This window comes from Panthera leo, chromosome D4 (genome assembly GCF_018350215.1).
Source record: "Panthera leo isolate Ple1 chromosome D4, P.leo_Ple1_pat1.1, whole genome shotgun sequence".
Lineage (NCBI taxonomy): Eukaryota > Metazoa > Chordata > Mammalia > Carnivora > Felidae > Panthera > Panthera leo.
In genome coordinates, this window is record NC_056691.1 from 1,192,314 (window position 1) to 1,220,035 (window position 27,722).

At 58.1% G+C, this 27,722-nt stretch overlaps 1 protein-coding gene across 9 annotated transcripts in view; it reads left to right on the forward strand.

Moving 5' to 3' along the window:
• Positions 1–321: 321 nt before the first annotated feature.
• The window catches only part of WNK2 (WNK lysine deficient protein kinase 2), a 130,369-nt gene continuing 102,968 nt past the window's right edge, over positions 322–27,722 (forward strand). For all 9 annotated transcript variants that reach the window (XM_042912299.1, XM_042912301.1, XM_042912302.1 and 6 more), the window contains exon 1: positions 322–1,011. In XM_042912299.1, the coding sequence (XP_042768233.1) occupies positions 322–1,011 (690 nt within the window). The remainder of the gene's footprint in view (positions 1,012–27,722) is intronic.

Genomic DNA, 27,722 nt, shown 5'->3' on the forward strand with positions numbered 1-27,722 from the left:
GCCGCCGCCCGGCCGGTGCCTCCCCGTCTCCCGCCTGTCCCCTCCGCAAGCCTAGCCCCGGCGCCCCCCCTCGCCTCCCGCCCAGGGACGACCCGGAGCGCCCCTCCCCCGGCCTCCTCCGCAGCCCGCCCCGGGGGGCCTCCCCAGGGGCGGCCCGGCAGGCGCCCTCCCCCCCCCCTCCCCTCCCCTCCCCAACGCGGGCCTCGGGGGCCGGTGGGCAGACCCCTCCCCCGGGGCAGCCCCGCAGGGCCCTCCCGCGGCGGGCGCGGGCAGGTGCGGCGGGCCGGCGCTCACGCGGGCCGGGTGTCCTTGCCCGCAGAGATGGACGGCGATGGCGGCCGCCGGGACGGCCCCCGCGCGCTGACGGAGGCCGGGCGCGGCGCGGGGCCCGCGGGCATGGCGGAGCCGGCGGCGGTGCCGAGGGCGCGGGCGGCGCGGCCCGGGCCCCAGCGCTTCCTGCGGCGCAGCGTGGTGGAGTCGGACCAGGAGGAGCCGCCGGGCCTGGAGGCGGCCGAGGCGCCGGGCGCGCAGCCCCCGCAGCCGCTGCAGCGCCGGGTGCTGCTGCTCTGCAAGACGCGCCGCCTCATCGCCGAGCGCGCCCGCGGCCGCCCCGCCGCCCCTGCGGCCCCCGCCGCCGCCGCCGCCGCCGCCGCCGTCGCGCCGCCCGGCAGCCCCGCCGACCCCGGCCCCGAGCCCGCGGGCGCGCAGGAGCCCGGCCCGGACCCCGCGCCCGCGCCCCCCGGAGAACCCCGCGAGGACGAGGCGGCGGCGGCGGCGGCGGCGGCGGGGCGGGAGGACGCGGCGGCGCCGGAGGCGAGGCCCGAGCCAGGGCGCGCCCGCCGGGGAGAGCCCGAGGAGGAGGAGGACGACGAGGACCTCAAGGCCGTGGCCACCTCGCTGGACGGCCGCTTCCTCAAGTTCGACATCGAACTGGGCCGCGGCTCATTCAAGACGGTCTACAAGGGGCTGGACACGGAGACCTGGGTGGAGGTGGCCTGGTGCGAGCTGCAGGTGAGGGCGCCGGCTGCAGGTGGGCGGTGGGCGAGTGCGTCCAAGCAGCCTTGATGGTGCGCGGGGTTGGTCTGGTCTAGGGGGCAGCCGCATGTGTCCCCCTGTGTGTGCGCACCGTCTGTGGGGGTCAGGTTGCGTGCTGGAGGGTAGACCTCCCGGCGTGTGGCGGGGAAATGTGGCACAGTGTGGACCCGCGCTGGAGGGTGGGCATGGAGGGCGTGTCTGTTCGTCTGGCTCTTTCCTGACTCCCAATTCGGGGCTGGAAGCACCCAGGTGGCCTAAATGGTGGCGTCTTTGCAGCAGCTGCGTGTGGGAACTGCGGGGCCCTGTGTTGGAGCTGCCCCTAAGTGAGCACCTTCCGGAGTCTTTAAAGGGGTAGGCGTCCCAGCTGGGGATGCTTGGGGGCTGCCTGACTCGGCCTGCCCCGGGCTGGAAGTGGTCAGTGCCCTCCTGCAGCTCCCGGGGCCCACTGGCTCACAAAATGAATGGGGGAGAGGTCTTAGAACCCAGTCACGCAAGGTGCGGGTAAGGCTTTTTTTTTCTTCTTCTGATGTAAAGGCTCTGGGCATGCATTTTTCATAACCTTGCCCTCATGTTGGCTGTGTCCGCCCGGCCCTAGAGATTATATAAACGGTAACCCGAGCTGCCCCCGGGCCAGCCTTGGAAGCCAGAGCAGTGCCTGTCAGAGTGGGTGTTTACAGGCCCTCCCTCGTTGGGGGTGGGGGCAGCTGTCCCGCACCGGCCATCCTGTGCGAGAGCCGCTGCTGGGGGTAAGCCGACCCTGGCACCCGGTAAAGTCAGAGGGCCTTCCATGCCTGACACAGGGCCACCCGCCACACTCCAGGCCGCCTGCTTTCTTGGCTCAGAAACCGGATGTGGTCGTTCTGTTCTCTGGGCCCCTGCATGAGTGGGAGCCCCGCTAATTTTCGGGGTGCCGGCCTGTCCTTAGCCTTTCTCCCGAGACAGGGGGCTCCAGAGGCCACCCCTTCCTGCAGCGCCTTGGTTTTGCAGTGGACGTGTGGGGTCTTTCTGGCAGGGCTGCTGGTGCCCTGGGGAGTCCTTCAGGAGGGACTGAGCTCTCCTCCGTCGTGGCTGTAGGTTCTGGGCCCTGCTGAGGGGTGGCCTCGGTGGTCTGCGGTCTTGGGGCCCTGGTGTGCCGAGGGTGACGGGGAGTGAGCTGGGTGTCACTGCTGCATAAGAGGCCCGGGGTTTTGGAAATCCGAAAGGGAGGACCGGAGAGGGGGCAGGGGAGCCCGGGGTTTAGAGCGAGGCCTTGCTTCTTGGCTTCCCACTCTCTCCCTCTCGCCGGGTGACCCCGTGTGTCACTGTGGGCACCCGCTGGTGCTCTGCCACGGCTGGCCTGTGCAGGGTGCTGGGCGGGAGCGGAGGTAGGCCTCAGCAGTGATGAGGCACTGCGGGCGCACGTGACCCTCAGGAGCCTCTTACTCTGCATCTGGCTCCCTGAGCAGAGCACAGGCCTGGAGCCTGGCTGCTGTCCAGCCTGGACTCTGGGTGCTGGTGGGGAGGCTGGAGAGGGCTTCCCATCCGTCTGGTGGTGGTTCTTGAACAGGGGAGTACGGGGAGCCCCCATTGGCCGACAGCTGTCCCAGTACTTCTCCCGGCAAGAGGGCAGCCTCTGGGGTCAGCTGCTTCTGCTGGGCAGGCCCGAGGGGGTTCTGCACCAGGTGGCCTGGAGCAGCCGGACGGCCGTCGAGAACCTGCTGTTGTTTACCCCGTTTATTGTTGAGGACCCCCCAAGGTCACCATTGCCAACACAGACGTAGTTGGTGGGAGGGTGAGGGGGATTGTAGCATCACGGGAGGAAGCCACCGGCCCCGGTGAGCGCGTCCTTAGCAGAGGAGGTGAGCATGGGGAACAGGGCGCTGAGTTGGGCCTCTGGGACCACGGCGCACCAAGGGAGGGCAACAGGTGGCATGTTGGCTTTGTACCCGGGGAGGGGGTTTCCTAGTGCCTAACGGGGAGGTGTTCACCCTCTGCTGGTCCCCGGGATTGCCGGGTGTCAGGAGTGTCCGTGGAGGGTGGTGGGTCACTGGGAGTGTTGCCTTCAGCATGGGGAGCTCCACAGGAGTCCTCCCACCCCCTGAGCCCCTTTCCTCAGCTCCCAGAAGTGCCTTGGCTGGCTGCTGTGGAAGGCCCCCAAACCGCCTCTCTGAAGTCTGTTTCCCTCTCCTGCCTTCGGGAGGCTGGGGGCCTCTGCACCTGCTGGCCTTTGCCAGAACTGCCACTCTTCTCCCAGGGTGCCCCGCCTGAGGTGGGGGAGGCCACACGTAAGACCTAGTAAGTCTGGCTCGGAGGATGTGAGCTCCCCACGACGTCCAATTTCTTTCCATAAATTAGTGTTGAGAGAGCCTTGCAGTAATGTGTGTTTGTCTCACAGCAAAGGGCAATGAGAGATGTCACCTCCTGAATTCCCCAGGTGATCAGAGCTGACGCTGAGTTGTGGGGGAAGCCATTTTACAGAATTACCTCCCTGTCTCTTTTCTCTTGAATGAACTCTCGTTCTGGCCCCAGAGCACGTTGAGACGGCAGCCGAGGAAGCGCACACGCACTCATGACGGCTGCCCTCTCTCTGGCTCGTGTTCCCGCGTCCGCAGGTCCGTGCCGTGGTCAGCTCTGCCCCTGCACAGACCCTGTCCCAGGCTTCCCAGTGTCGGGGGCAGGTCTCGACCACTGACGCTGTCCTGGGTGGCGCAGGGAACCTTCTTACCAGCTGCCACCTCTGAGCTGGCGTGTGTCCCTGAGGAGAGAAAATGCAGCCAGCCCAGATCTGGCTGGCATCTGGAAGTCTTGTTGGAGGCTGGAGGTGGCAATTCCTGAGTCACCTGTTCCCTTGGTGACTTTCTCAGAAGCTTGGAGACAGCCTTTTCAACCCCCTCTGGGATGCCGCCCTGTCCTGTCTATGGCCCCCTGCCTTCTGGGGAGACGGGGTTCTCCCTGCAGAAGGCTTCGGGGAGCTGCTCTTGTGGGGCTGGGCACTGCCTCCTGCAGGGGGTCAGGGTCTCTACCTGGAACCATGTTTTCTATGCTGCTGTCTAGATGCACACCCAGCGTGGGGATCATCCTGCCTCATGGGGGTGCTGGGCCTTGACCCTCTGCTTGGAGCACTGGCAGGGCCTTTGCAGGGCTGGGGGAGTCCTAAAGATCTACTTCGGCGGCCGAGCCCCGCCAGCTGGGGACAGGTTCCTACATCCCGCGGGTACTGACATGAAGTTGTCCTGCTGTTCTGCGTTGCCCAGACATGGCTGGGCACCCAAGGGGCAGGCCTGGGTTTCAGGCCGGGGACCACAAGACCAGATGACGTCTGACTGCCGGCACCCCCTTCCTGTGGTCGTGGGGTTGCTGCGTGTTCCTGACTTGCCTGCTGTAGCCGGACGTCTGTGCGCTGCTCACCTGCCTGGGCCCTGGGTGGCTCGTTACGTGTGGGTGTGCGGGTGCCCTGGTCTCCTCGCCGTCCTCTGAGGACACTGGGGGCTGCCTGGCATCACTGCGGCCCAGAGGCCTCTCCTGTGGCCCCGGTGCCCCACCTGTGCCAGGCACAGAGCTGCATACCTGGCCTGAGGTGCCCCACCGCCCCCCACAGACAGGCCAGGGACCCAGCTTGTGGTGCTGGCAGCTTCAGACCCATGGCCTTGTCTGCTTTCGGAGTGTCCACGAGCAGGGTGACGTGGGGCAGGGGAGGGAAGTGGACACGTGGAGGGGACGGTGCTCGCTTGCTGGAATAGGATGCGTAGGACTCAGTTTGGCTGGTGGTCACCCTGCGTTTGTATTTTTATCTTTGTGTCTTTATCGCTGAGTTTTGTCCGAGAGCTGAAATTTGAAATCCGTTGCTGTCAGGGCAGAGCTTGCTTTTCCGAGTGGTGTTTCAGGTGCGTTATGGCTCACGGTTCTGGTGAGAGGCCCAGGTAGATGGGTCTCCTCCCCTTCCTTCCTGTGCAAAAATGCGATGCGGTGTGGGCGAGGCCGGCGTGCGCAGTGGTGACAGGTAAGCATCCTGAGCTGAGGGTCGCTGTTGTGGGCACGCTGAGTGCCCGTGACTCGTTCCCGCTGCCCAGCGTGTGTCTGTCAGGGCGTCCTCGGAGGTCCTGGACCTGGGGCACTGGGCCGAGCCTGACAAGGGCCTGATTGCCAAGGAACTTGGGCCCCAGAACGAGGACCCTGTTCTCATTTGTGGAGGGCTTGTGGGCATCTCCCCCGCTACCAGTGTGCTTTCCGGTCGTGGCTGCGGGCTTACTCAGGTGTACAAGCTTTGCGGGAAGGCTGTTAGCCAGAATGTGACGGCAAGAAAAAAAATTGTAAAGTGGGTAGGGAGCTGTTCCGGAGGGTTCCAGATGCCAGGTCCTAGGTGAGGGGTGCAGCGGGGCAGGCTGCTGCGTTTCGTTGGCTCACTTGGCGTGGGTTTAGCGTGTGCCCTGGTTCCAGCCTGGGGGTACCGCAGTGAGCCGGACAGGCCACATCAGGGTGTGAGAGTCAGGTCTTCACGGAGGAGGTGAGGGAGTGTGGGGAGAGGCCATCCTGCGGTCCTGGCTGGCCCTGTGCCTGCCACTCACCTTCCAGAACGGCTCAGACTTGCGGCCCTGTGCGTGGCCATAGGCCTCTCTTGGGGCCTGTGGCTTGGGCCAGCTGTAGGCTGAAGCTGGATGGTACCCAAGGTGATGACACGGAAGTCCAGATCACCTCTTTGAGGGAACAGCACTTGACCTGGTCTGCGGAGGTTCGGGCGTCCGTGTGGCTGAGCGGCAAGGTGGAAACTGCCTGTGGCACTGGGCAGGGTGTTTGGGAGCCTCACAGCCGGGCTGGACACCCTGCCCAGTGCACACAGACGCCCCAGAGGAGGGGCCCTGCTGCGTTTGGACCCCGGGCCCCCAAGTTTCCCAGTGGGGAGGCCTTGGGGACGACACCTGCCTTTGTGAGCCTTGGTTTACCTATCTGTGTAGTGGGCATGGAGCTAGCCGACCTCATGGGGTCTTGGGGACTATTGAGAAGTGTTTGGCCTCTAGCACAGAGCAGGCACCCAGCGTGAAGCTCCCCCTGCAAAAAAAAAAAAAAAAAAAAAAAAACCATTGTGAAGAGAGCGGCTGGCAGGGGAGGAGCCTGGAGGCCTGCCTGTGGGCAGGGGCTGGTGTCCCTGGGTGGTGCAGGGCCTCCCAGGTGCGGGCCGGCGGCGGGGGCCTGTGCTCAGTTTGAGTTCCTGGCTGCCGCTGAGGCAGATAAGGAAGAGGTGTGAACACAGCAGCTGGAGTCCCTAAGAAGCAGGTTAGGATCTCCCTCTGGCCACAGAGGATGTAGGGGCTGTTTGGGTGGAGAGGCCCCGGAGGGTGGCTCAGGACGGGGAGGGCGGTCGGAGGTCAGCATCCTGACGGTTGGCTGCGGGTGTGCTCGCTTCGGATAGTTTTCGAATCCAGTCCTGTTCCCTGGAGGCTGGGATTCTAAGATTTCCCAGGATACTCGCTCACTAACTCTAATTTATGTTGGCGTTCCTTAAACACGTGTCACATTTTTTGGGAAAAGGATAAAAGAAAGGGATCAAGACAGTGCGATGTTGGCAAAAGAACAGCTAGTTCAGTGGAACAGGACCGCGAGCCCAGAAACAGACCCAGATGAATGTAGGTAACTGACCTTTGACAAGGGAGCAGAGACAACCCTGGGGAGCAGAGACCCGCCTCTTCAACAGCTGGTGTTGGGACAGTCGGATGTCCACATGCGAAGAAGCGAATGTGCATAGACCTTACTCCACAAAATTAATTCAGAATGGGTCGGAGACCTAAATGCACCCTACAAAACTATAAAACTCCTGGAAGATGACAGAGAGTCTGGACGAGCACGAGCTTGGCAAGGACTTCTCTTACTTTATCTTGTTTTAATTCCGGTGCAGGTAACATACAGTGTAGTAACATTAGTTTCACGTGTGTGCTGTGGCGATTCAACATCTCGTACATCACCCAGTGCTCATCACACGTGCCCTCCTTAATCCCCAAAACCTTCTTCCCCCACCCATCCCCACCCCCCCGCCTCCCCTCGGGTGGCCATCAGTTTGTTCTCTGTAGTTGAGACTCTGTTTCTTGGTTTGTCTCGCTTTTTTCCCCCTTTGCTTGTTGGTTTTGTTTCTCAAATTCCACACACGTGTGAAATCATACGGTATCTGTCTTTCTCGGACTGACTTATTTTGCATACCATAATAGTCTGTGGCTCCATCTGTGTCATTGCAAATGGCGAGATTTCATCCTTTTCATGGCTGAGTAATAGTCCGTTGTGTATAAACCACTTCTTCCTTATTCATCGCTCAATTGGCACTCGGGTTCCTTCCATATCTTGGCTACTGTAAACGTGTTGCTGTAAATGTAGGGTGCGTGTATCCCTTTGAAGTAGTGTTCTTGTATTTTTGAATAAGTACCTACAAATGTAGTCGCTAGGTCGTGAGGTAGTTCTATTTTAACTTTTTGAGGAACCTCCACGTTGTTTTCCAGAGTGGCTGCACCAGTTTGCATTCCCACCGGCAGTGCAAGAGGGTTCTTTTTTCTCCACATCCTTTCCAACACCTTTTTGTTTCCCGGGTGTTTGATTTTAGCCATTCTGACAGGTGTGAGGCAATAGCTTATTGTGGTTTTGACTTGTGTTTCCCTGATGATGAGCGATGTTGAGATGATTTCGTGTGTCTCTTAGCCATCTGGATGTCTTCTTTGGAGAAATAGCTGTTCCTGTCTTCTGCCCATTTGTAATTGGGTTGTTTGTTTTTTGGGTGTTGAGTTGTCTAAGTTCTTTACATATTTTGGATACTAACCCTTGATCCGATATGTCATTTGTAAGTATCTTCTCCCATTCAGTAGATTGCCTTTTAGATTTGTTGGTTGTTTTCTTTGCTCTGCAGAAGCTTTTTGTTTTAATTTTAAAAATTTTAGTGTTTATTTTGAGAGAGACGGAGAGGCACAGAGAGGAGAAGAGAGAGAATCCCAAGCAGGCTCCACGCTGCCAGCACAGAGCCGAACGTGGGACTCGAACTCACAAAACCTTGAGATCGTGACCTGAGCCGAGATCAAGACTTGGGCGCTGAACTGACTGAGCCACCTAGGTGTGCCAGAAGCCTTTTATTTTGATGTAGTCCCAATAGTTTATCTTTGCTTTTTTTCCCTTCTCTCCAGAGACATGTCTAGGAAAAGGTTGCTATGGCTGATGTCAGAGAACGAACTGCCTGTGCTCTCTTCTAGGATTTTTGTGGTTCCAGGTCCTACCTGTAGGTCTTTAATCCATTTTGAGTTTGTTTTTGTGTGTGGTGTAAGAAAGGATTCAGTTTCATTCTTTTGTGTATAGCTGTCCACTTTTCCCAACACCATTTTTTGAAGAAACTGTCCTTTTCCCATTGTATATTCTTGTGTCCTTTATTGAAAATCAGTTGACCGCATAGTTGTAGGCTTATTTCCGGGTTTTCTGTTCCGTTCCACTGATCTATGTCTCTATTTTTTGTGCCAGTACCATGCTGTTTTGATCACTATGGTTTTGTAATACTTGGAATTGCGATACTTTGCTTTTCTTTTTCAAAATTGCTTTGGCTCTTTGAGGTCTTTTGTGGTTCCATACAAATTTTAGGATTGTTTCTTTAGCTCTGAAAAAAATGCTGGTGGTTTTTTGGTAGAGATTGAATTAAACGTGTAGATTGCTTTGGGTAATACAGACATTTTCACAGTATTTGTTCTTCCAGTCCATAAGCACGGAATGTCTTTCCATTCCTTTTTTTTTCTTTAAGTTTATTATTTATTTTGAGAGAGAGCGTGTGTGAGAGAGTGGGTGCACGTGAGTGGGCGTGGGGCAGAGAGGGAGAGAGAGAATCCCAAGCAGGTCCACGTTCAGTGCCGAGCCCGACGCTGGGCTTGATCCTATGACCATGAGCTGAAGATAAACGTCAGACGCTCAACCACCTGAGCCACGCGGACATCCTGTCTTTCCAGGTCTTTTTTTTTTTTTTTTTTTAATGTTTTTATTTATTTTTGAGACAGACAACATGAGCTTGGGTGGGGCAGAAAGAGAGAGAGAGAACAGCAACTGAAGCAAGCTCAGTGCTGACAGCAGAGAGCCTGATGCAGGGCTTGAACTCATGAGCCGTGAGATCATGTCTCGAGCCGAAGTCGGACGCTTGATCAACAGAGCCACCTGGGCGTCCTGTTTTTCCAGCTCTTTGTGATGTCTTCGGTTTCCTTCATCAGTGTTCTGTAGTCTTCAGAGGACAGGTCTTTCACCTCCTTGGTTAGGTTTATTCCTAGGTATCTTATTATTTTTGGTGCAATTGTAAATGGGATTGTTTTCTTAATTTCTCTCTTGCTACTTAGTGTATAGAAATGTAACCGATTCCTGTGTATTAATTTTGTATCCTGTGACTTTACTGAATTCGTTTATCAGTTCTAGTAGTTTTTTGGTGGAGTCTTTAGGAATTCTGTGTATAGTATCATGTCACCTGCAAATAGTGAAAGTTTTATTTCTTTCTTACCAGTTTGGATGCGTTTTATTTCTTTTTCTTGCCTGATTGCTGAGGCCAGGACTTCCTGTGTTGAATAAAAGTGGTGAGAGTGGACATCCGTGTCTTGTTCCTGGCCTTAGAGGGAAGCGCTCCCTGTTTTAAACCATTGAATATGTTAGCTGTGGGGTTTTGAAAGATATGTACATATACATATACACACACACGTATATGCATGTAAGTATATATATATGTACATATATGTACACACACATATATATATAGCTAAGGCATGTTCCTTTTTTAAAAAAACTTTTTAAAATTTTAAAAACTTTTTAAACTAAATTTTATTTAGTTTTGAGAGAGAGAGAGCATGAGCAGGGGAAGGGCAGAGAGAGAGAGACATAGAATCTGAAGTAGGTTCTGGGCTCTGAGCTGTCAGCACAGATGTGGAGCTGGAACCCACGAACCGTGAGATTATGACCTGATGCTCAGTCAGATGCTCAACCTACTGAGCCACCCAGGTGCCCTGAGGTATGTTTCTTCTAAACCTACTTTGTTGAGGGTTTTATTTTAAATGTGTATTTATCTTTGAAAGAGAGAGCATGAGCATGGGATGGGCAGAGAGAGGGGGGACAGAGGACCTGAAGCAGGCTCTGTGCTGACAGCAGTGAGCCTGACATGGGGTTTGAACCCATGAACTGTGAGATCATGACCTGAGCCAATGTCGGACACTCAGCCACCTGAGCCACCCAGGCGCCCCTTGTTGGGAGTTTTTATCAAGAATGGATGCCGTACTTTGTCAGGTGCTTTTTCTACATCTGTTGAGATGATCATATGGTTCTTACCTTTTCTCTTATTGATGTGATGTATCACGTTCATTGTTTTGCAAATACCGAACCACTCTTGCAAACCAGGAATAAATTCGACTTGATCATGGTGCATGATTTTTTAAAATGTATTGTTGGATTTGGTTTGCTAGTATTTTGTGGTGGATTTTTGCATCTGTGTCCATCAGGGATATTGGCCTGTAGTTCTCTTGTGTCTTTTTTTTTCTTACATTTTTTTTTATTTTTCAGAGAGAGAGAGAGAGAGGGAGACAGAGCACAAGTGGGGGAGGGGCAGAGAGAGAGAAAGAGAGAGAGAGAGAGAGAGAGACAGAATGCGAAGCAGGCTCCAGGCTCTGAGCTGTCAGCACAGAGCCCGACGTGGGGCTCAAACTCACAACCCATGAGATCATGACCCTGAGCTGAAGCCGGATGTTTGACTGAGCCACCCAGGCGCCCCTTTTGTTGTGTCTTTATCTGGTTTTGGTATCAAGGTGATACTCTTGGCAGTGACATTTTAAATACAAACCAAGGGCACAATCTATGAAAAAAAAAAATCTTAACATACCAAGAATCCCTAAAACTCAACAATCAGAGAACAAACAACCTGACTAAAACGGGCCACAGACACCTCCCCATAGAAGACGCACACACCGCGAAGAAGCACGCTCCACATCACTCGTCACCAAGAAAATGCAAATTAAAACTAGATTGCACTGCACATCTAGAACGGCCGAAATCCAGAGCACTGAGCAACATGTGCTGGCGAGGGCGCACAGCTGCGGGAGCGCCCGGTCACAGCTGCAGGGAACGCAGAGCGGTGCAGCCGCGTGGGAAGGCTGCTCCTTACAAACCTGAACATGCTCTTCCCATTCGATCCGCCGAGCAAACCCGAGGTGTTGACCTGAACAAGCTAAAAACCGATATCTACACAAAACCTGCACGCCATTCTGTAACAGCTTTACCAAAAACTTGGAAGCATCCAAGATGTCCTTCAGTGGGGGATGGACAGATACCCTGTGTCCCTCCAGACAAGGGGCTATTACTCAGCGCTAGAAAGAAATGAGTTATTAAGTCATGAAAAGGCAGAAACGAATCTTAAATGCATATTACTAAGTGAAAGAAGCCAGTTCGAGAAGGCTCCATACTGTGTGATTCCAACTATGAGTTCCGGAAAAAGGCACAGTTGTGCAGCCAGTAAAGACTTGGTGGTTCCTGGGGGTTGGGTGGGGGGTGAATGGGGGCAGCACAGGGCAATTGGAGGCAGTGTAACTACTCTGTGTGATCCTGTGATGAGTGTCCTAATACATTTGTCCAAACCACAGAACGTAACACGCCAGGAATGAACCCTGACAGGTGAACTATAGACTCTAGTTAATAATGTATCCGTCCTGCCGCATCAGTTACAATAAAGTACCCAGTGCAGCTAATGAGAGGAGGCTGAGTGGGGGTCGTAAGGGAGTATGTGAGAATTCTGTACTTTCTGCTAAATCTTTCTGTAAACCTAGAACCTCTCTAAGAAATAGTCTGTCAGTTTAAAAAAGCCACGGTTACAGCCACGTTAAAGAAGCTTGCAGATATGGAACACCCCACTCCGAATTCCAGTGATTTGCCTGTTCTCCTTGGGCTCTTGTTCCCACACATATGTGCACTCTACAACTGCAGTGGCATCCACAGGGGTGTCCCAGGTTTTAAAATCTTTTTGTTTCTAAAAGGTCTTTTAGGAGCACCTGGGTGGCTCAGTTGGTTGAGTGTCTGCCTCTTGATTTCGGCTGAGGTCATGATCCCAGGGTCATGGGATTGAGCCCCCATCGGGAGTTATCAGCACAGAACCTGCTTGAGATTCTCTCTCTCCCCCCACCCTTGCCCCCCCAATAGATAAATATATAAATAATCCTTTAATGCTGTCTTTTCAAGGAGAGGCTATGTTTCAGGGTTCATTACTGTTTTAGTTTGCTGTTCTAGAAAGTTCTCAGCCATGCTGGCCGTGTGGGGGAAGCCGGGCCGGACCGAGTGTTCTAGGCCCCAGAGAGGTGGCTCTGGGTTATGGGCTCCCTGAGTGTCTGTCCTGGGGTGTTGGTGCTGGGAGGGCCCAGACATGTGGTCCCTGTCATGCCTGCCTCCCCACGAGCTGGGCATATTTCCCACAGGGTTCAGGAGGGAGATCTCTCCACAGTGGCTCCAGAAATGAAGATGTCATGGTATGAGCCCCGCCCAGACCCTTGGGCAGAGGAGCTGCTGGGGCTGAGTGGGGTACTGGGCGAGGCTTGGTACTTCCGGGCCCCAGTGTTCTACAGAAGGCTGCCTTGGCTGGGGTTGTCCTCTGCAGAGAGATCTGAGCGTGGCTGTCAGCTGGCTGCATGCAGAGAGTGGGCGGGAAGGACTTTTTTGGACTCCTAGACCACCTGTGAGCTCATTGGGTCTTTGGAACCACCTAAAGAGATTTGGGGACTCTGCTTTTACAGACGAGGAGGCTTGGGGTGGGGAGGGGGTAGCTCACACAGTGAGGCAGTGCCTGGTGGCATGGCCTAGGTTTCTTCCCTGATGGGGAGTGCTGGGTCAGGTAGGCATTGCTGTTGCAGTACTTCTCAGGGCCTTTAAAATGCCCATGGTGTCGTGAAGCTCTCAAGGGGGTGTAGGAGGCCTTTTCTTTTCTTTTCTTTCCCTTTCTTTCCCTTTCCCTTTCCCTTTCCCTTTCCCTTTCCCTTTCCCTTTCCCTTTCCCTTTCCCTTTTCCTTTCCTTTCCTTTCTTTTCCTTTTCCTTTTCCTTTCCTTTTCCTCTCCTCTTCTCTCTTCTTTCCTTTTCCTTTCTTTTCCTTTCTTTTTTCTTTTCTTTTCTTTTCCTTTCTTTTCCTTTTCCTTTTCCTTTCTTTTCCTTTCTTTTTTCTTTTCTTTTCCTTTCTTTTCCTTTTCCTTTTCCTTTCCTTTCCTTTCCTTTCCTTTCCCTCTCCTCTCCTCTCCTCTCCTCTTTTCCTTTTCCTCTCCTCTCCTTTTCCTTTTCCTTTTCCTTTTCCTTTTCCCTTTCCTTCTCCTCTCCTCTCCTCTCCTCTCCTCTTCTCTCCTCTCCTCTCCTCCCCTCTTTTCTTTTCTTTTCTTTTCTTTTCTTTTCTTTTCTTTTCTTTTCTTTTCTTTTCTTTCTTTTCCCACTGCTTCATGGGAGCAGGACAGGCTCTGGGGAGCAGTGTGGCAGCCAAATACTGGTTGAGATGTGGATGTCCGCATAGAACGCCTTGGCCCCATGGCAAACACCATGGGGGCTTCCGCCTGATTCATTGGTGGTGCCGTTGGCAGTGCTGAGAGCTAGGCATGGAACATGGCCCTTGAGATCCCCACCTGTCTCTGGCTGGATGCTGTGGGGAGGAACCCATGCTCCCCAGTGTCTACTCTTCCCCCCCAGGGTCCCTGCTCTCCTGGCTGTTGCTCACGAGCGGATGAGCTTGGAGAATTCTCAGCTGTGAACCGAGTGTGGCTGAGCAATGCAGACTTGTCATCATTCCCAGAATCTGAGACGTAGGCCAGGCAAGGGCCCTCGTGGCGTAGCAGTGTCGGCAGGGACAGTGGCGCTTTCCCGTTTTCTGCTCTCCTCAGCCGTGTTGGACTTGTCCGCAGGCTCATTGCCTCATGGTGCAAAAAGGGTGCCATAGCTTCAGGCGGCACAGCCATGTGTGAGATCAGGAAGCAAGCGGGTAGGTGGGAGTTCGTATTGTAATCCACGAAGGAAACCGTTTACCAGTAAAAGACCTTGGTCCCCCAGGTCAGAGTGGAAGGGCACGTCTGGCCGGAAGGGCATCTGGGGAAATGCATGGGAGTCTGGGAAAGACCGGACCTGCTGGTGTGGATGGATTTTGTTGGGGCTGGGGCGGTGGGTTTTGTTGGGGGGGGGGGGGTCAGGCTGTGAGGGGCGCCTGCCTGTGTCTGCTGTGGTTACCTGGTGTCTGCCAGGCCCTGCTGGGGCCTGCGTGCGGTGGGGCCCTCCGCCCAGGCCTGTCTCACCGGCACCACGCCCACCGCGCCCTCTGCTGTGGGCACCTGGGGGGCTGCCTGCTCCTCCTCCTGCCGCGGGACTGCGTCCCCGCCTGCCACCGGCAGCCCCGCACTCCTGTCTCCCCTCATGAGAGCCGCCTCCTCTCTGCCAGCGACCCAGCGTCCACTTTCCCGCAGACGTTTCCTCTGGAAAAACTTGGGAGAGTTGGGCTGCCAGGTGTTCACGTCTCGCTGCATGTGCCGTATCGCTGGAGTTCTGCCCACGATTCACCCGGCCTGTGGCCACCGTGCCCTGAGCGCCGCTCGTGTGCCCACAGGACCACGGCTCTGTGTCACGCTCCCACCTGACTTGCATGCCGTTAGCCACGTGTCTCACGTGGGCTGTGCTTCCCAGCAGTGCTGACGGTTTTCCCGTTTGGATCCGGTCGGGAGTCGTGAGCTGCCTGTGCTTGTCGTGTCAGTTTTCATCCAGGACGATGCTTCCGCTTTGTCTTTTTTTTTTTTTTTTTTAAGTGTATTTATTTATTTTGAAAGAGAACGGGTGCGCAGGTGCGAGCCGGGAGGGGCAGAGAGACAGAGACCGGGAATCCCGGGTAGACTCTGCACTGTCGGTGCAGAGCCCGGACCCGGGGCTCGATCCCATGACCTGTGACATCATGACCTGGGCCGGAAGCGGGAGTCAGAAGCTTGACCGACTGAGCCCCTTGGGCGCTCAGTTTTTTATCATTGTTTTTGAATCTCCGGAGGCACTGCCTTTTTGTCCCACAGACGCTGGGCTGCGGGCCTCCAGGCTTCCGCACGGCCTCAGGCTGCGTCTCTGGGACTCGCCGTGGTGGTGATGCTGGTGCTGGTCGCAGATGCAGGTCAGGCTGGTGCCCGCGGGCACATGTGCTGGGGCCTCTTGCTCGTGGCGGGTCCGTGTCACGAGATGGAGAGGGGACTCTGCAGAGCGGCTACTCTGCGGTCCCCACGGTGTCTGACCTGTGGCCTCAGAGTCGAGGGACACTCCAGCTGGAACCTTCCAGGCTTTTGGAAAGACAAATCTGATCACGTTAGTCCTCTTCCCAGTGGGCAGTTGGAGGCAGAGCCGGAGCCTGAAATAGGCCGCTGGGGCTGCCTCGGGGGAGCTGGGGTGTGGGCGTGGTGGTCCTGGGGCTCAGGGCTGCAGGCCTCCTGCCATCCCCGAGCGGCCGGCCCCCTGTTTGAGGTGACTTGCTGTCCCCTGAGCTCCTGAGCCCCTGGGGGGTCCCCAGCTGCATGAATTTCCCCTGCAGGAGAAAGAGGCCCCGCGGGGGTCGGGGTGGGGGCTGCCTGGTGGTCCTGTTCGCTCCACCCCATCTGTGGGCCAGCCCTGGGCCCCTGCAGTGGGCAGGGGCTGTAGGACAGATAGGGAGGCCACTGCTGGGGTACTTCCAGGCACGTGAGATCCTAGGAAGGCCATGCTGTGACTGATGCCGAAACCTGCCCCGGGCCCCTTCCTGTGACATAGTGGTGTTCACCTGGGCACCTGCCCTTCTTGGTCTTTTTCATGTTCTTTGGTATTTTTGCAAAGTCATGACTGGAGCGTCTGACTAACGTGTGCAGTGATGGTGAATCACTCACCGCGGCCAGACTGCGTCCCCTACCTGCCCCAGCTTTGGCGAGAACCCACCTCAGGGGCGAGGGGGCCACCAGCCTCCCCTGTCCCTGGGGGCGAGCTCAGGGTGGGCTTAGCCCCGGCCCTGCCCGTGGCTGGGTGCAGGTGGTGGGGTGGGGGGGTGTTGGGGGGAGTGGCTGATAAATCCGGGTGCCTTCTCTTGTGCCCTGTGGGTGAAGCTCCTCGGCCTGGCTGTTGTTGGGGCCCCCGTGCTGTGCCTTCAAGCTGGGAAGTCACCTTGCTAGGTTGGCCACCAGCAGTCCCCTGACATCTGCCTGGACAGGTTCCCAGGGTTTCTCCTCCTTCGAGTGTTGAGCGAGAGAGAGTATTTGGTTGTCTCGGAGGAAGCATTGCAGAGTCTAGGGGGAGGGGGGGTGGGGCAGGGGCCGGGCAGGGCTGCCAGCACTGGGGGGCTTTGGGGGCCCCGTTTGCTTGGGTTTAGGGAAACGCTGTCCTCCTACGCCTTGCAATACCAGTGACCCACCTGCGGGGACCACAGAGTCATCGTTTGTCCGCAGCCTGAGGGGCCCCAGGCCATTGGGCCGTCCGTGCTCCTAGAGGGGAGCAGGTTCCCCAGGTCTGGCTCTGGACGGCCGCAGGCAGAACAGGGCTTGGTCCTAGGGGACCTGATGGAATGGTCTAGAGGGCTGCATGTTTTTGGGTCCTGGGGACACAGACCACACCCCACCTTGCCCTGACACATGTGTGAGCCACACTAGCGTGTGTTCCTCTAGCATGACATGGGGCTGTCTTGTCACATGGACTGTTGGGGTGCTTGAGGGACAGAAGCTCCTAGGGGTGGTGGCCGTCTGTCCTTTGGCAGGCTTCTAGACGTTTCCTTGGGAGCATCCCAGCCAGAGTGTTCTCTTCCTGTGACAGCCACCGCTGAACTGGACATTTGAGGTTCTAGGCGAGGTCTCGTGGCACAGGCGTGGGGGCACCGTGCAGCCCTGACCCTGGAGCGGCCACGTGGGAAGGGGGAGGGAGGCCAGGAGGGCTGGTGTGACCATGGGGGGGAGGAGAACACCGGGGTTTGTCTGTTACTGTAGGCGTGCTCCTGTGAGTGATTTGGGGTTGGGAGGGGTAGGGCAGAGACCCTGGCAGGAGGTGCTGGGGGGCATGAGGTGGGGCATCCCCGGATACCTGTGGATGGGATTCCTGGCCTTTGGGCACCAGTGGACCACTTGCCCTACCTACACCATGTGCTGGTGTGGGTGCAGTCCCTGGGGGTTTGTCTGCTCCCTCCTGTCCTCCTGGCTGCCTGTGGCAGGTCGGTGAATGCCTGCTGGATGGCGTGCCCACGGCGCCTGCAGGGAGGCTCCCCAGGGCTGGGCGGGGGGGGGGGGGGTCTGTGCAGGTTTGTGGAAGGAAAGTTAGGCAAAAGTGGGAGGTGCCCCCCTCCAGGGATGGGGTGGACCAGTTGAGGGACATCAGCTAGAAATGAGATGAAGCAAAAGCAGGTGAAAATAGTGAATGGTTTTGTTTTGTTTTTTCTTTTTTCTTTCTTAATTTTTTTAACATTTACTTATTTTTGAGAGAGAGAGAGAGCATGTGCGCGCGAGCAGGGGAGGGGCAGAGAGAGAGGGAGCACAGAATCTGAAGCAGGCTCCAGGGTCTGAGCTGTCAGCACAGAGCCCCACGTGGGGCTGAAAGCCACAGACGGTGAGATCATGACCTGAGCTGAAGTCGGACGCCTAACCACCTGAGGCACCCAGGCGCCCCTAAAACAGGGGGGCAGGTGGGATTCTGCACATGTGGAATGGTTGAGGGTGCTGTGCTCGTGGCTCCGTTTTTTTTTTTTTTTGATGTTTTATTTATGTTTGAGAGAGAGAGAGACCGAGAGAGACAGAGTGCGAACGGAGGAGGGGCAAAGAGAGAGGGAGACACAGAATCTGAAGCAGGCGCCAGGCTCCCAGCTGTCAGCACAGAGCCCTGCACGGGGCTTGAACCCAGGAACTGCGAGATCGTGCCCTGAGCCCAAGTCGGACACAACCGACAGTCACCCAGGCGCCCTGGCTTCGTTGTTTTAGAAGAAGCGTTGCTGGAAGCCGGTCAGGTCGTCGGGGCCCCGCCGGGTGCAGATGTGTGCCCTGGGCTCTGGCAGGTGCCCACATGCTGTCCGGGAGGTGGCGTGTGCGCCCTGGAACCCACACGTGGCCCGCACGGTGTGTGTGCCGTTTCCTGTGCGCGTCAGGATGCCCTTCGGCGCTCGGCCCGGCTGCACCGGCCGGCCTCCTGTCCCTTTCCCACCGTGCCTGGGGTCCCTGGTCTGTGGGACCACATGCCTGCTGCTGACACAGGGGCAGCCGGGTTTGGATGTTACAGGCGAGAGGCAGGCTGTGGTGGGCGTGGGCATCGTGCTGCTCTCTCCCTGGTCCTCCGCAGCACGAGGTGCCTGTGTGCCCACCCGGGTGGATGCACACGCACGTCACTGCTTCCGGCTCCCTTGGAGGCCCAGGCGTGGACAGCTGGCCGACCCCGGCCGGCCCTGGGCTCTGTGTGCAGCCAGCGAGGACCAGACCGCGGTGGGCACGCTCGGGCCTGCGGAGGGGGCAGCCGCTCGATCACCTGCACCTCTGTGTGTCCGGGAAGCCCGGCATTTGGCTCACTGCCGGCCTGCCTGAAATGGGCCGTGAGCCCCTGTAAATATTTGATGACTGCCATGATAGCAGACAAAGGCCTGCTCTGTTCCCAGAGGGAGCGAGATGGTGACACTGGAACGTTCTGGCCCTGCAGGCTGCTTCCTGGAGCGGCTCACAGATGCCGTTTTTTGAGGCAGGCCCTTTGTGTCTGTGAGCAGAGCAGGGCCCTGTGCGGCCTGGCAAGGTGGAGCTGAGACAGCGCCGCTGCCAGCTTTCCACCTGGAACCGGCCGGGCCTCTTCCAGGGCCGTGAGCCCGGCCAGAGGTCACAGTGGGGTCTTGCCCTTCAGATGCAGCCGGGGACAGACTCCTGGCCACAGGCCCCGGGGAGAGGTCCCGAGGGGTCTGGGGCACGGGGGCTTGGCATGGGCGCCTGGCCGCCCAACAGAGGGGTCACCGCCCGGCCGGCACGGTCGGGCCCTGGTGGGCTTGGCTGGACTGCCGCCGATGTGTCGCACGCCTGCCCCCCGGGCCTGGTGTTGCAGTGGCTCCCTGCTTGATGGCTGCTGGGTATGTGGCACAGTGTCGTTGAAGGTGATGGCCCTTGCTGGCCTAGGGGTGCGGCTGGGAAGAGGCCAGCCTGCCCTGTGGGTGCTTCCGTGGGAACGATGGGCCCTTTCAGGCTGCCCTGCGTCTGGGAGCAGAGGACCGGGGTCGCAATGGCTTGCTCCTTGGGCGGGGCAGGAACTGCCAGGGGCCCCACACTCCTGGGTGTTCCCGGCAGGTGCGCCACAGCTGATGGCCTTTTGGCAAAGGGTTTCTTCGAGGTTGCCTCTTTGGGGGAAGGAACACAGTGGGGGTGGGGCTGGGATAGGTGCAGTTGGGTGGAGGTTGAGTTACGAGGGTTTCCAGAGACCTTCGTCTGCGAGTGTAATTATTAATGGTTGTGATAACAGCTGCGGCAATTTCCTGAACGCTCACAGGCCCCGTGCTGCCATGCTTGGTCTCATTGAGGCCTGGCTGCAGCCGGAGGGGCTGACTTGTCCTTGGGGGCACAGGGCCTCCCAGGCCCATGAAGCCTGAAGGCTGTAAGGTCGGAGACGGCCTCCACCATTGGTCACTCAGAACCCCCACAGTGACGCCTCTGCTGGGGGAGGGTGGGCTGGAGCCCCTGCCGCCTGGGGCTGGGAGGACCCTTCCTGGGGGCCGTGTGGAGGGGGGCCGGGAGTCTGACCTGGGGGAGGCACTGTCCGGAGCCTGGAGCGCGCTTTGCCGGCGGAGCCTCCCGAGCTGAAGTCACAGCAGTGACACCAGCCTGGCGGGCAGGTCCTGGGTCCTTACAAGAGCAGGATGTGGTGACCTCTGGGAGGTGGACAAAGGGACGGATTCTCCAAGGGGCCCCAGAAGGAAGCGGCCCTGTGTAGATCACCTTGACTTGGCCGTGAGGCTTCTTTCTTGCTTCTGGCTCTCAGACTTGAGAGTGAGTGTGTGTTGTTTGCTGAGGCAGCCACAGGAAGCCATCCTGCCCCCCAGGGGACAGCGTGCAGCCGAGGCCCTGGAGAGGCCACCCGGCTGGCCAGGCCGGGTGCTGGGCTCCTCGGGGGCAGGTGTGTGGTGTGGGTGCTGGAGGGGAGGGGCTCTGTTCACTGGGACACGTGGGCGTCTTAAGCGCCTGGCCTGGTCAGTGGGGACGAGGGGACGTTGGAGGGTGATGTGGAAAGGGTTCGGGACAGGGCCTGATGGCTGCGAGTGAGGTGCCCGCAGCCCTCTTGGGAACGGTAGCCTCCTGTGGCGAAGAGCGGCCTGAGGCCCAGGTCGGGCAGCTTCTGAAGGGCAGGGAGGCCTCTGGAGGGAGCCTGGAGCAGGGCCCATGGGGGCAGAACCTCCGGGCGGGCGTGGCTGGCCCCAGCACGTGGGCCCCTGGGCTGCAGGAGGACAGGCTCCTAGGCTCCCAGCTCCCATCCCGGGCCTGGCTCTCGGAGGGGTGGCGCACATACCCCTGTCCGCCCACCACAGATCTACACGTGTCCGGGGGGCCCGAGGGGCCGGTAGCCCTCACGTGCCAGGTGGGGTCCCCCAGGGCCCGGGGCCCCCACAGCAGGAGGCAGGGAGTGTGGGAGAGGACCCTTCCTCAGGCCCCTGCTGGTGGTACCGTTTTAGGTGAGGGAGTCCGCTGCGAAAGGGGGGTCAGGCTGTGTCGCGCTTCCCTCAGACCCGCGCTCACGATTGCGGACGGTCCCCCGTACCGCCTGCCGTTCTGGTGCAGTTACTGTTGACACAGCCTCCCCGAAGTCTGTATTGCAGACCTGGGTCGCAAGGGATGGGCATGAGGGCCAGGGCTGCCCTGTGCTCTGCTGGTCCCTTCCCTTCTCACCACGGACCAGCCTGCCTCCTGTCCTGCCTCTGTCCCTCCCCCACCTCTGTCCCCTCCCCCACCTCTGTCCCCTCCCTCATCTCTCCCTCCCCCACCTCTGTCCCCTCCCCACCTCTGTCCCATCCCCCATCTCTGTCCCCTCCCTCATCTCTGTCCCCCCACCTCTGTCCCCTCCCCACATCTGTCCCACCCTTATCTCTGTCCCCCCACCTCTGTCCCCTCCCCACCTCTGTCCCCCCACGTCTGTCCCTCCCCCACCTCTGTCCCCTCCCCAATCTCTGTCCCCTCCCTCATCTCTATCTCTCCCGCACCTCTGTCCCATCCCTCATCTCTGTCCCCCCACCTCTGTCCCCTCCCTCATCTCTGTCCCTCCCCACCTCTGTCCCATCCCTTATCTCTGTCCCCCACCTCTGTCCCCTCCCTCATCTCTGTCCCTCCCCCACCTCTGTCTCCTTCCCCCACCTCTGTCCCCTCCCCCATCTCTCTCCCCTCCCTCATCTCTGTCCCTCCCCCACCTCTGTCCCATCCCTCATCTCTGTCCCCCTACCTTTGTCCCCTCCCTCATCTCTGTCCCTCCCCCACCTCTGTCCCCTCCCCCACCTCTGTCCCCTCCCCACCTCTGTCCCCTCCCTCATCTCTGTCCCCCCCACCTCTGTCCCCTCCCTCATCTCTGTTCCTCCCCACCTCTATCCCATCCCTTATCTCTGTCCCCCTACCTCTGTCCCCTCCCTCATCTCTGTCCCTCCCCCACCTCTGTCTCCTTCCCCCACCTCTGTCTCCTTCCCCCACCTCTGTCCCCTCCCCCATCTCTCTCCCCTCCCTCATCTCTGTCCCTCCCCCACCTCTGTCACCTCCCACACCTCTGTCCCATCCCTTATCTCTGTCCCCCCACCTCTGTCCCCTCCCTCATCTCTGTCCCTCCCCCACCTCTGTCCCCTCCCTCATCTCTGACCCCCCCCACCTCTGTCCCCTCCCCCACCTCTGTCCCCTCCCTCATCTCTTTCCCCTCCCCCATCTCTGCCCCCTCCTCCCTCTCCGTCTCCCTCCCCACCTCTGTCCCCCTTTCCCATTCTTGTCCCTTTTCCCTCGTCTCTGTCCCCACCCCCCTGCCGGCTGGAGCCCTGTATCCATAGCAACAGTTGCTGCTGTGGAAGCTGGCGCCTGCTCCCTCATCCCTAGGGGAGGTATTTTTGGCACTGCGGAGAGATTTTATTTTATCTTTGGTGTTGACTTTTACTCTTTAAGTGAGTTCCGCTCAGGCAGAGCTGGGCTGTGTTCAGGGAGGCCTTAGGGCTCCCCGTGGTTGCGTGGACACTGGCCCTTCCTTCCCCTGTAGACAGGGTCAGAGACGCCAGCTCCCGTGAGCAGCCTCCGAGGCAGCAAGCACGTCCCGAGGTCCACAGGGTGTTCGGGGCTCTGGGCAGTGACTCTGGATGCTGGGAGAGACCGGTGGTCACGGTAGTGGCTCGACAGAAGCCCCTCAGCCTCAGGGCTTAGCCAGTGGCCAGAAGGAGAGTTTCCCGGGAGCTCTGGGGGAAGTTGCTTTTTGGTGCCAACCGCGGCCCAGACCCTACGGGGAGCCTCGCGTGGTGAGATCCCACACTCTGCCCAGGATGAGGTCACCAAGACCACCAGGTGGTCGTGCGTGTCTCTGCTGGGGGTCTCCTTCTGAGACACCTTCTTTCCCCTCGAGGCCCCCGTGGATGGCATGGCGTCCGAGGTCAGCTTCTTCCTTACCACGTGGGCCTCTTGCTCCTGTAGGGTCCGAGCTGCCCCACTGGCTGGTCCTGGTGGCTGTGAGCACAGGTGACCTCGGCGTGTGGCACTCCTTGGTGACAGCACCGTGACGGGGACCCCCGGGCTCTGCCTGGCCCCTGCACGCTTGGGTGCTGGGTGGGGTTGTTCGTGGGCCAGTGCTGGGGTCTGTGTGGGCCCGGCCCACCCTCAAGGAGTGCTGAGGGTGACGTGTGATGCACCTGCTGCCCGCAGGGAGGAGAGCCTCTGGGGAACAAGCCCAGTGGGGCGTGCGGCCCCTGGCCCCTCGGGGGCTCATCCACTGGCTCCTGGGCTTCCTGGGGGAATGTGTAATGGAGGCGGCTAGGTGTGCAGCACTGTAGGGTCGCCAGAGCATCTCCCTGACCCTCCACCTCGTCTTCTGCCTGGTGGGGGTGACAGCAGCTTGCGGGGGCCGGGGCGTGGGGCCACCCAGGATGCCTGTGCCTGGCCAGGCTGGGGCGTTCACATCAGAGGCAAGGCCAGCCGTGCCGGAAGTGCACTGAGGCCCAGCAGAGGTATTTCTGCCTTGTCATCATGGAAATCCCAAAGAGGCCAGGAAGTGGAACGACCATCCAGCCTCCTCTCTCTCATTATTACTGGGCACATCTTGGACATGAATCTACTCCCCAAACTCTCAATCTTGGGTGAACTCCCATGTGCAGACATTGAAGGTAGGGGGGACCTTGACCGCCACCCTCCAGGGAGGACCCTGTGTCCTGCCACTCAGCACACGGTGGGCGCTACAGGTGCACCCGGTGCCCAGCCGGCGATATAGGTGCACCCAGCGCCCAGCGGGCACTATACGGGCACTCAGCACGTGGGAGGTGCTGTATGCACTCTCTGCCCGCTTGCCCCTCTGCCTCCTTGACCCAGAGAGCCAACAAGGAGAGGCATTCGGGGTTTGTGGCTTTTACAAAATTGGGAATTCTGTCTCCGAGGAGGCAAACTCTGCAGCCATTTAGGGGACAGACGCGGAAGGTCACCTCCCCTGGGGGAGGGAAGCCCAGCACAGGGGCGTGGCCGGAGGGCTGCTCTGCTTACAGCTTCGTGAAGTTCAGGTTGCAGAGAATCGGGGACACAGGAAGAAGGAAGCAAGGCGCCAGGCTCGCCTCCTGAAGGTGACCATTCTCCTTCATCGTCTGGTCCTCACCGTGGGAGTTTTATTAAACCCCAGCCTGGTGCTTTTCACCTGTGGCCCCACCTGACTCCCCGCTGTCCTCCGCATCTGTACAATTTCTTGACAACCGTAAATAGCTGTGCGGTGAAGAAATGCCACACATGCCCAGCCTGGGTTTTGGTGGCCATCCCTGCAGGGCCAAGGGCGAGGGTCCCCACTGAGCACCACAGCCTTCTGGGCACGCGCACCTCTGTGTAACGGTGTCTTTGCTTCTTCCTGAGAAACATCTTGAAGACACTAGAGGAAATGGGTTTCTCTGGAGGAAGAGCGCCCGTTCCCGTCACTGGGTCGCTTGCTCTGCGTGTCCTGAGTGTACATGTCCACACGTATGCAGTCGGGGGCTGGGAGGTGGGGGATCTGTAGGGATTGGGGGTGTTTCTAGGCTGTGCCTGGCAGAGGGAACGAAATCTGTGTCTGGCTGCGTAGCCGTGGGCAGGTGCTGCCGTTCTTGTCCAGTGAGGCTGGTGCGGGCGCTGAGGTTGCTACGGCCTCCGGTGTCCAGTTCAGGATGCCTCCCCCAGGCTCCTTCTTGGATCAGGGACGCCCCCCACGTCCGGTTTACAGAGTCACAGGGATGACTGTGGCCCCAGAACGGGTGGCCTTGAGGGTGGCATAGCCTTGTGAGGAAGTTGATGATCTGTTTGTACAGATCACATGCAGTCTGAGCCCCGGCCCTGACCTGGGGAGTCATGAGTGCCCGTGGCATAGGAGGGAAGAGCCCATCCGTGTCCAGATGGGCAGAGGACGCTTGAGGATGCTGATGAGCGAGGCTGGCACTTTTCTCAGTGCTCTGTGCCCTGGTAGGGAGGGGGTTGTGAGGGCGGCAGAGATGGGGCAGTAGGGCCCTGACCCATGAGTCTGGGGTGGATAGGCCCCGTGGGGCGTGGCTCACTGCCCTGTGCAGTGTCCGTCTCAGGGAGTGGTCCCCACCTCTCCCTGCTGAGCACCACCCCTACTAGGCTGCCGTGCTCCTGCCCGTGGGCTTGGGGAGGACCATGGGGTGTGTGAGAGGCTCTGGAGTGAGTGAGGCTGGATGAGCGGGGGCAGGCCAGGGACCACGTGTTCCTAGGGTCTGTGCTGGTGACTAGGGGTGCCGGCCACAGTGGTGCACTTGCCATGGTCAGTTGGTGAGGGGTGTGCCCGAGACCTGCTGTCTGCAGAGTGGCGCTGTGGGGGGGTGAGCTGGAGGACGAGCTTCGGGAACTCACCCCACTGTGTGTGTGCGCAAGTCCTGAGTCCCTGCAAGCCTACCCGTCTGGAGCACGTGCACTCCACTCTGAGATACGATGGCTCTCTGCAGCTGTACCAGCCACATTCCCAGGCTCCCACAGCCTGGCTCTCAGGTCCACATCTCTGGGCATCCTAGCAGGGAATGGGTGGAGGCAGGCAGGCCCTGCACTTGGGCAGGCCCCCCGCTCCGTCTCTGGGATGCTGAGGGGGGCCAGACCCTGCACCTGGGTGGGGAAGGGCCCCCTGTCTCTGGGATGCTGAGTGGGGCCAGACCCTCAACCTGAGGAAGGCACCCCCTGTCTCTGGGATGCTGAGCGGGGCCAGATCCTGCACCTGGATGGGGAAGGGCCCTCTGTCTCTGGGATGCTGAGTGGGGCCAGACCTTGCACCTGGGTGGGCAAGGGCCCCCTGTCTCTGGGATGCTGAGTGGGGCCAGACCCTGCACCTGAGGAAGGGCCTCCCCCCTCCCCGCCCCGTCCCTGGGATGCTGAGTGGGGCCAGACCCTGCACCTGGGGAAGGGCCCCCCTGTGTCTGGGATGCTGAGTGGGGCCAGACCCTGCACCTGGGGAAGGGCCCCCCTGTGTCTGGGATGCTGAGTGGGGCCAGACCCTGCACCTGGGGAAGGGCCCCCCTGTGTCTGGGATGCTGAGTGGGGCCAGACCCTGCACCTGGAGAAGGGCCCCTGTCTCTGGGATGCTGAGCAGAGGTGGGGGGTGGGGTGGGGTGTTGGGGGTGAGGGGCAAGCCCTGAAGGCATCTGTTTGTTTACTAACTTAACTTATTCATTTGTTCTGTCCCTGTAGGGAGCTACTGAACTGAGGGATTTCATTCCCTCTTCCTGGACCACTTTGGGTTTTGGCAAAGCCAGCACAGGTAGTTGAGATGAGGAGGTTGGCCTTAGGTGGTTGTTAGCTGATCCGGTCGCTGTGCTCCGTGTGGTTTACCTGTCTGATGGGGTGGCAGTGTGAGTCCGCCCTCCGGCAGGGCAATGTCCAGAGAGGCAGTCCTCACCCCATCAGTCTGCCAGACAGAGGCCTTTCACTGAGACCCTCCTAACACTGGCCCCCAGGACTTGGGACACTCAGGCCCCTGCAGTAGCCTGTGGCCAAGGACACACATCTGGAAGCCGTGGGAGCGGTTGGCTGGGGCCACGTCCAACCTGCTAGTGCGGAGCCTCTCTGCCTTCTGGACAGCATCTCAGTTTGTGTGCCTCAAGGTTGAGATGTGAGGGCAGAGGTCATGTCCAGGGTCACCTTTGTGGGCCTGGTGCATGGCTATCTGGCAGGTCATGGCTATTGGTAAATGTTGGTCTCAAGTGAGAGATTCATGTAGGTGTGGAACAGGTGGGGGCATCTCACCCGCGAGGGTGTGAGCATCAAGGAGAGACCCCCTGATACCAGCTCTTTCGACTCCCAATTCTCAGGGTGTCAGACCTCGGTTTTACTGGGCTGCAGGGTTGGTCCCACCTGTTGGAGCAAAGACACCATGAGTTGGGGCAGAGAATCCCTGTGGGGTGTCAGGCATGGCTTGTCTGTGTCTCTGTCGTGAGCTGGGGAAGTGACTTTACCGTCATCCACCAGAGGAAGGGAGCCCACTGAGCACTGACCACGTTGGATTTGGAATTCCATTCTGATCTTGGGAGGGACACGTGCATCATCTTCCCGTAGGTTATTGGAGCAACAGGATGGCTGTGCTTCTGTGTGGGCTGTAGGGTGGATGGTCAAGGGGGCAGGATGGAGGATGGCACACAGTAGGGTGATGCTGCAAGCTTGCTTCACCTGTCATTTTCTTTTACTTAACGTCACTGGGAATTTATAATTTTTGGTCATTATTTCATTGCATCCTTGCGTGTCTGTGTGGTGGTACATTTAACAGCTGAGGTGTGGTCTTGGACAAGTCTGCCCTGTAGTTTGGATGCACCGTTCTTAGAGTGGTGGGCAGGTTGGACTTTGCACTTGGGAGTTTGTCATTCATTTTCTTGTAAGTTTTACTTGTTCCACCTGAGATTATGACACGTATCTTTGACTTCTACCACATCCTGGGCATGTAAGGGTCTTAGAACACTAACCTCCAGCTACCCATCCCTACTTGCCTTTTGTGATGTTACTTCTAAGATTTTCTTTGTGTGTTTTATTTTGCCGTAATGTGCACAGTGTTTTTTGGATTTAACTTGCACATGGTTTATAGCACTTCTTGAATCTATGTCTGGATGTCTTGCTTCGGTTTTGGAAAACTTTGGGGTGTTATTTTATGCATATTGCTTTTGTCCCATCTTTATGTCCTCCTCTTCCGGAATCCCATTACACATGGGTTGGACATTTCCACTGTGTTCTGTGAGCTTTGTGTCTTCTTTCCTGTATTTTCCATCTGTTTGTATATCCGTGTTCCAGTCTATATATTTCTTATGATTTTACCTTCCAGTTTACTGGTACCATCTTCAGCTGTGTCTAATTTGCTGTTAACCCCATATATTGAGTTCCCTATTTCATTTCTTAGCTCTAGATTCCATTTGGTTCTTATTTCATGGATTTTAGTTCTGGTGAACCTTGGTTATCTATTTTCTTTTTTACTGAATTTTCATTTTTAATTTTTAAAACCTTTATTATAATTTCGGTATAGTTAACATGCAGTGTTGTATTAGTTTCAGGGGTACAGTATAGTG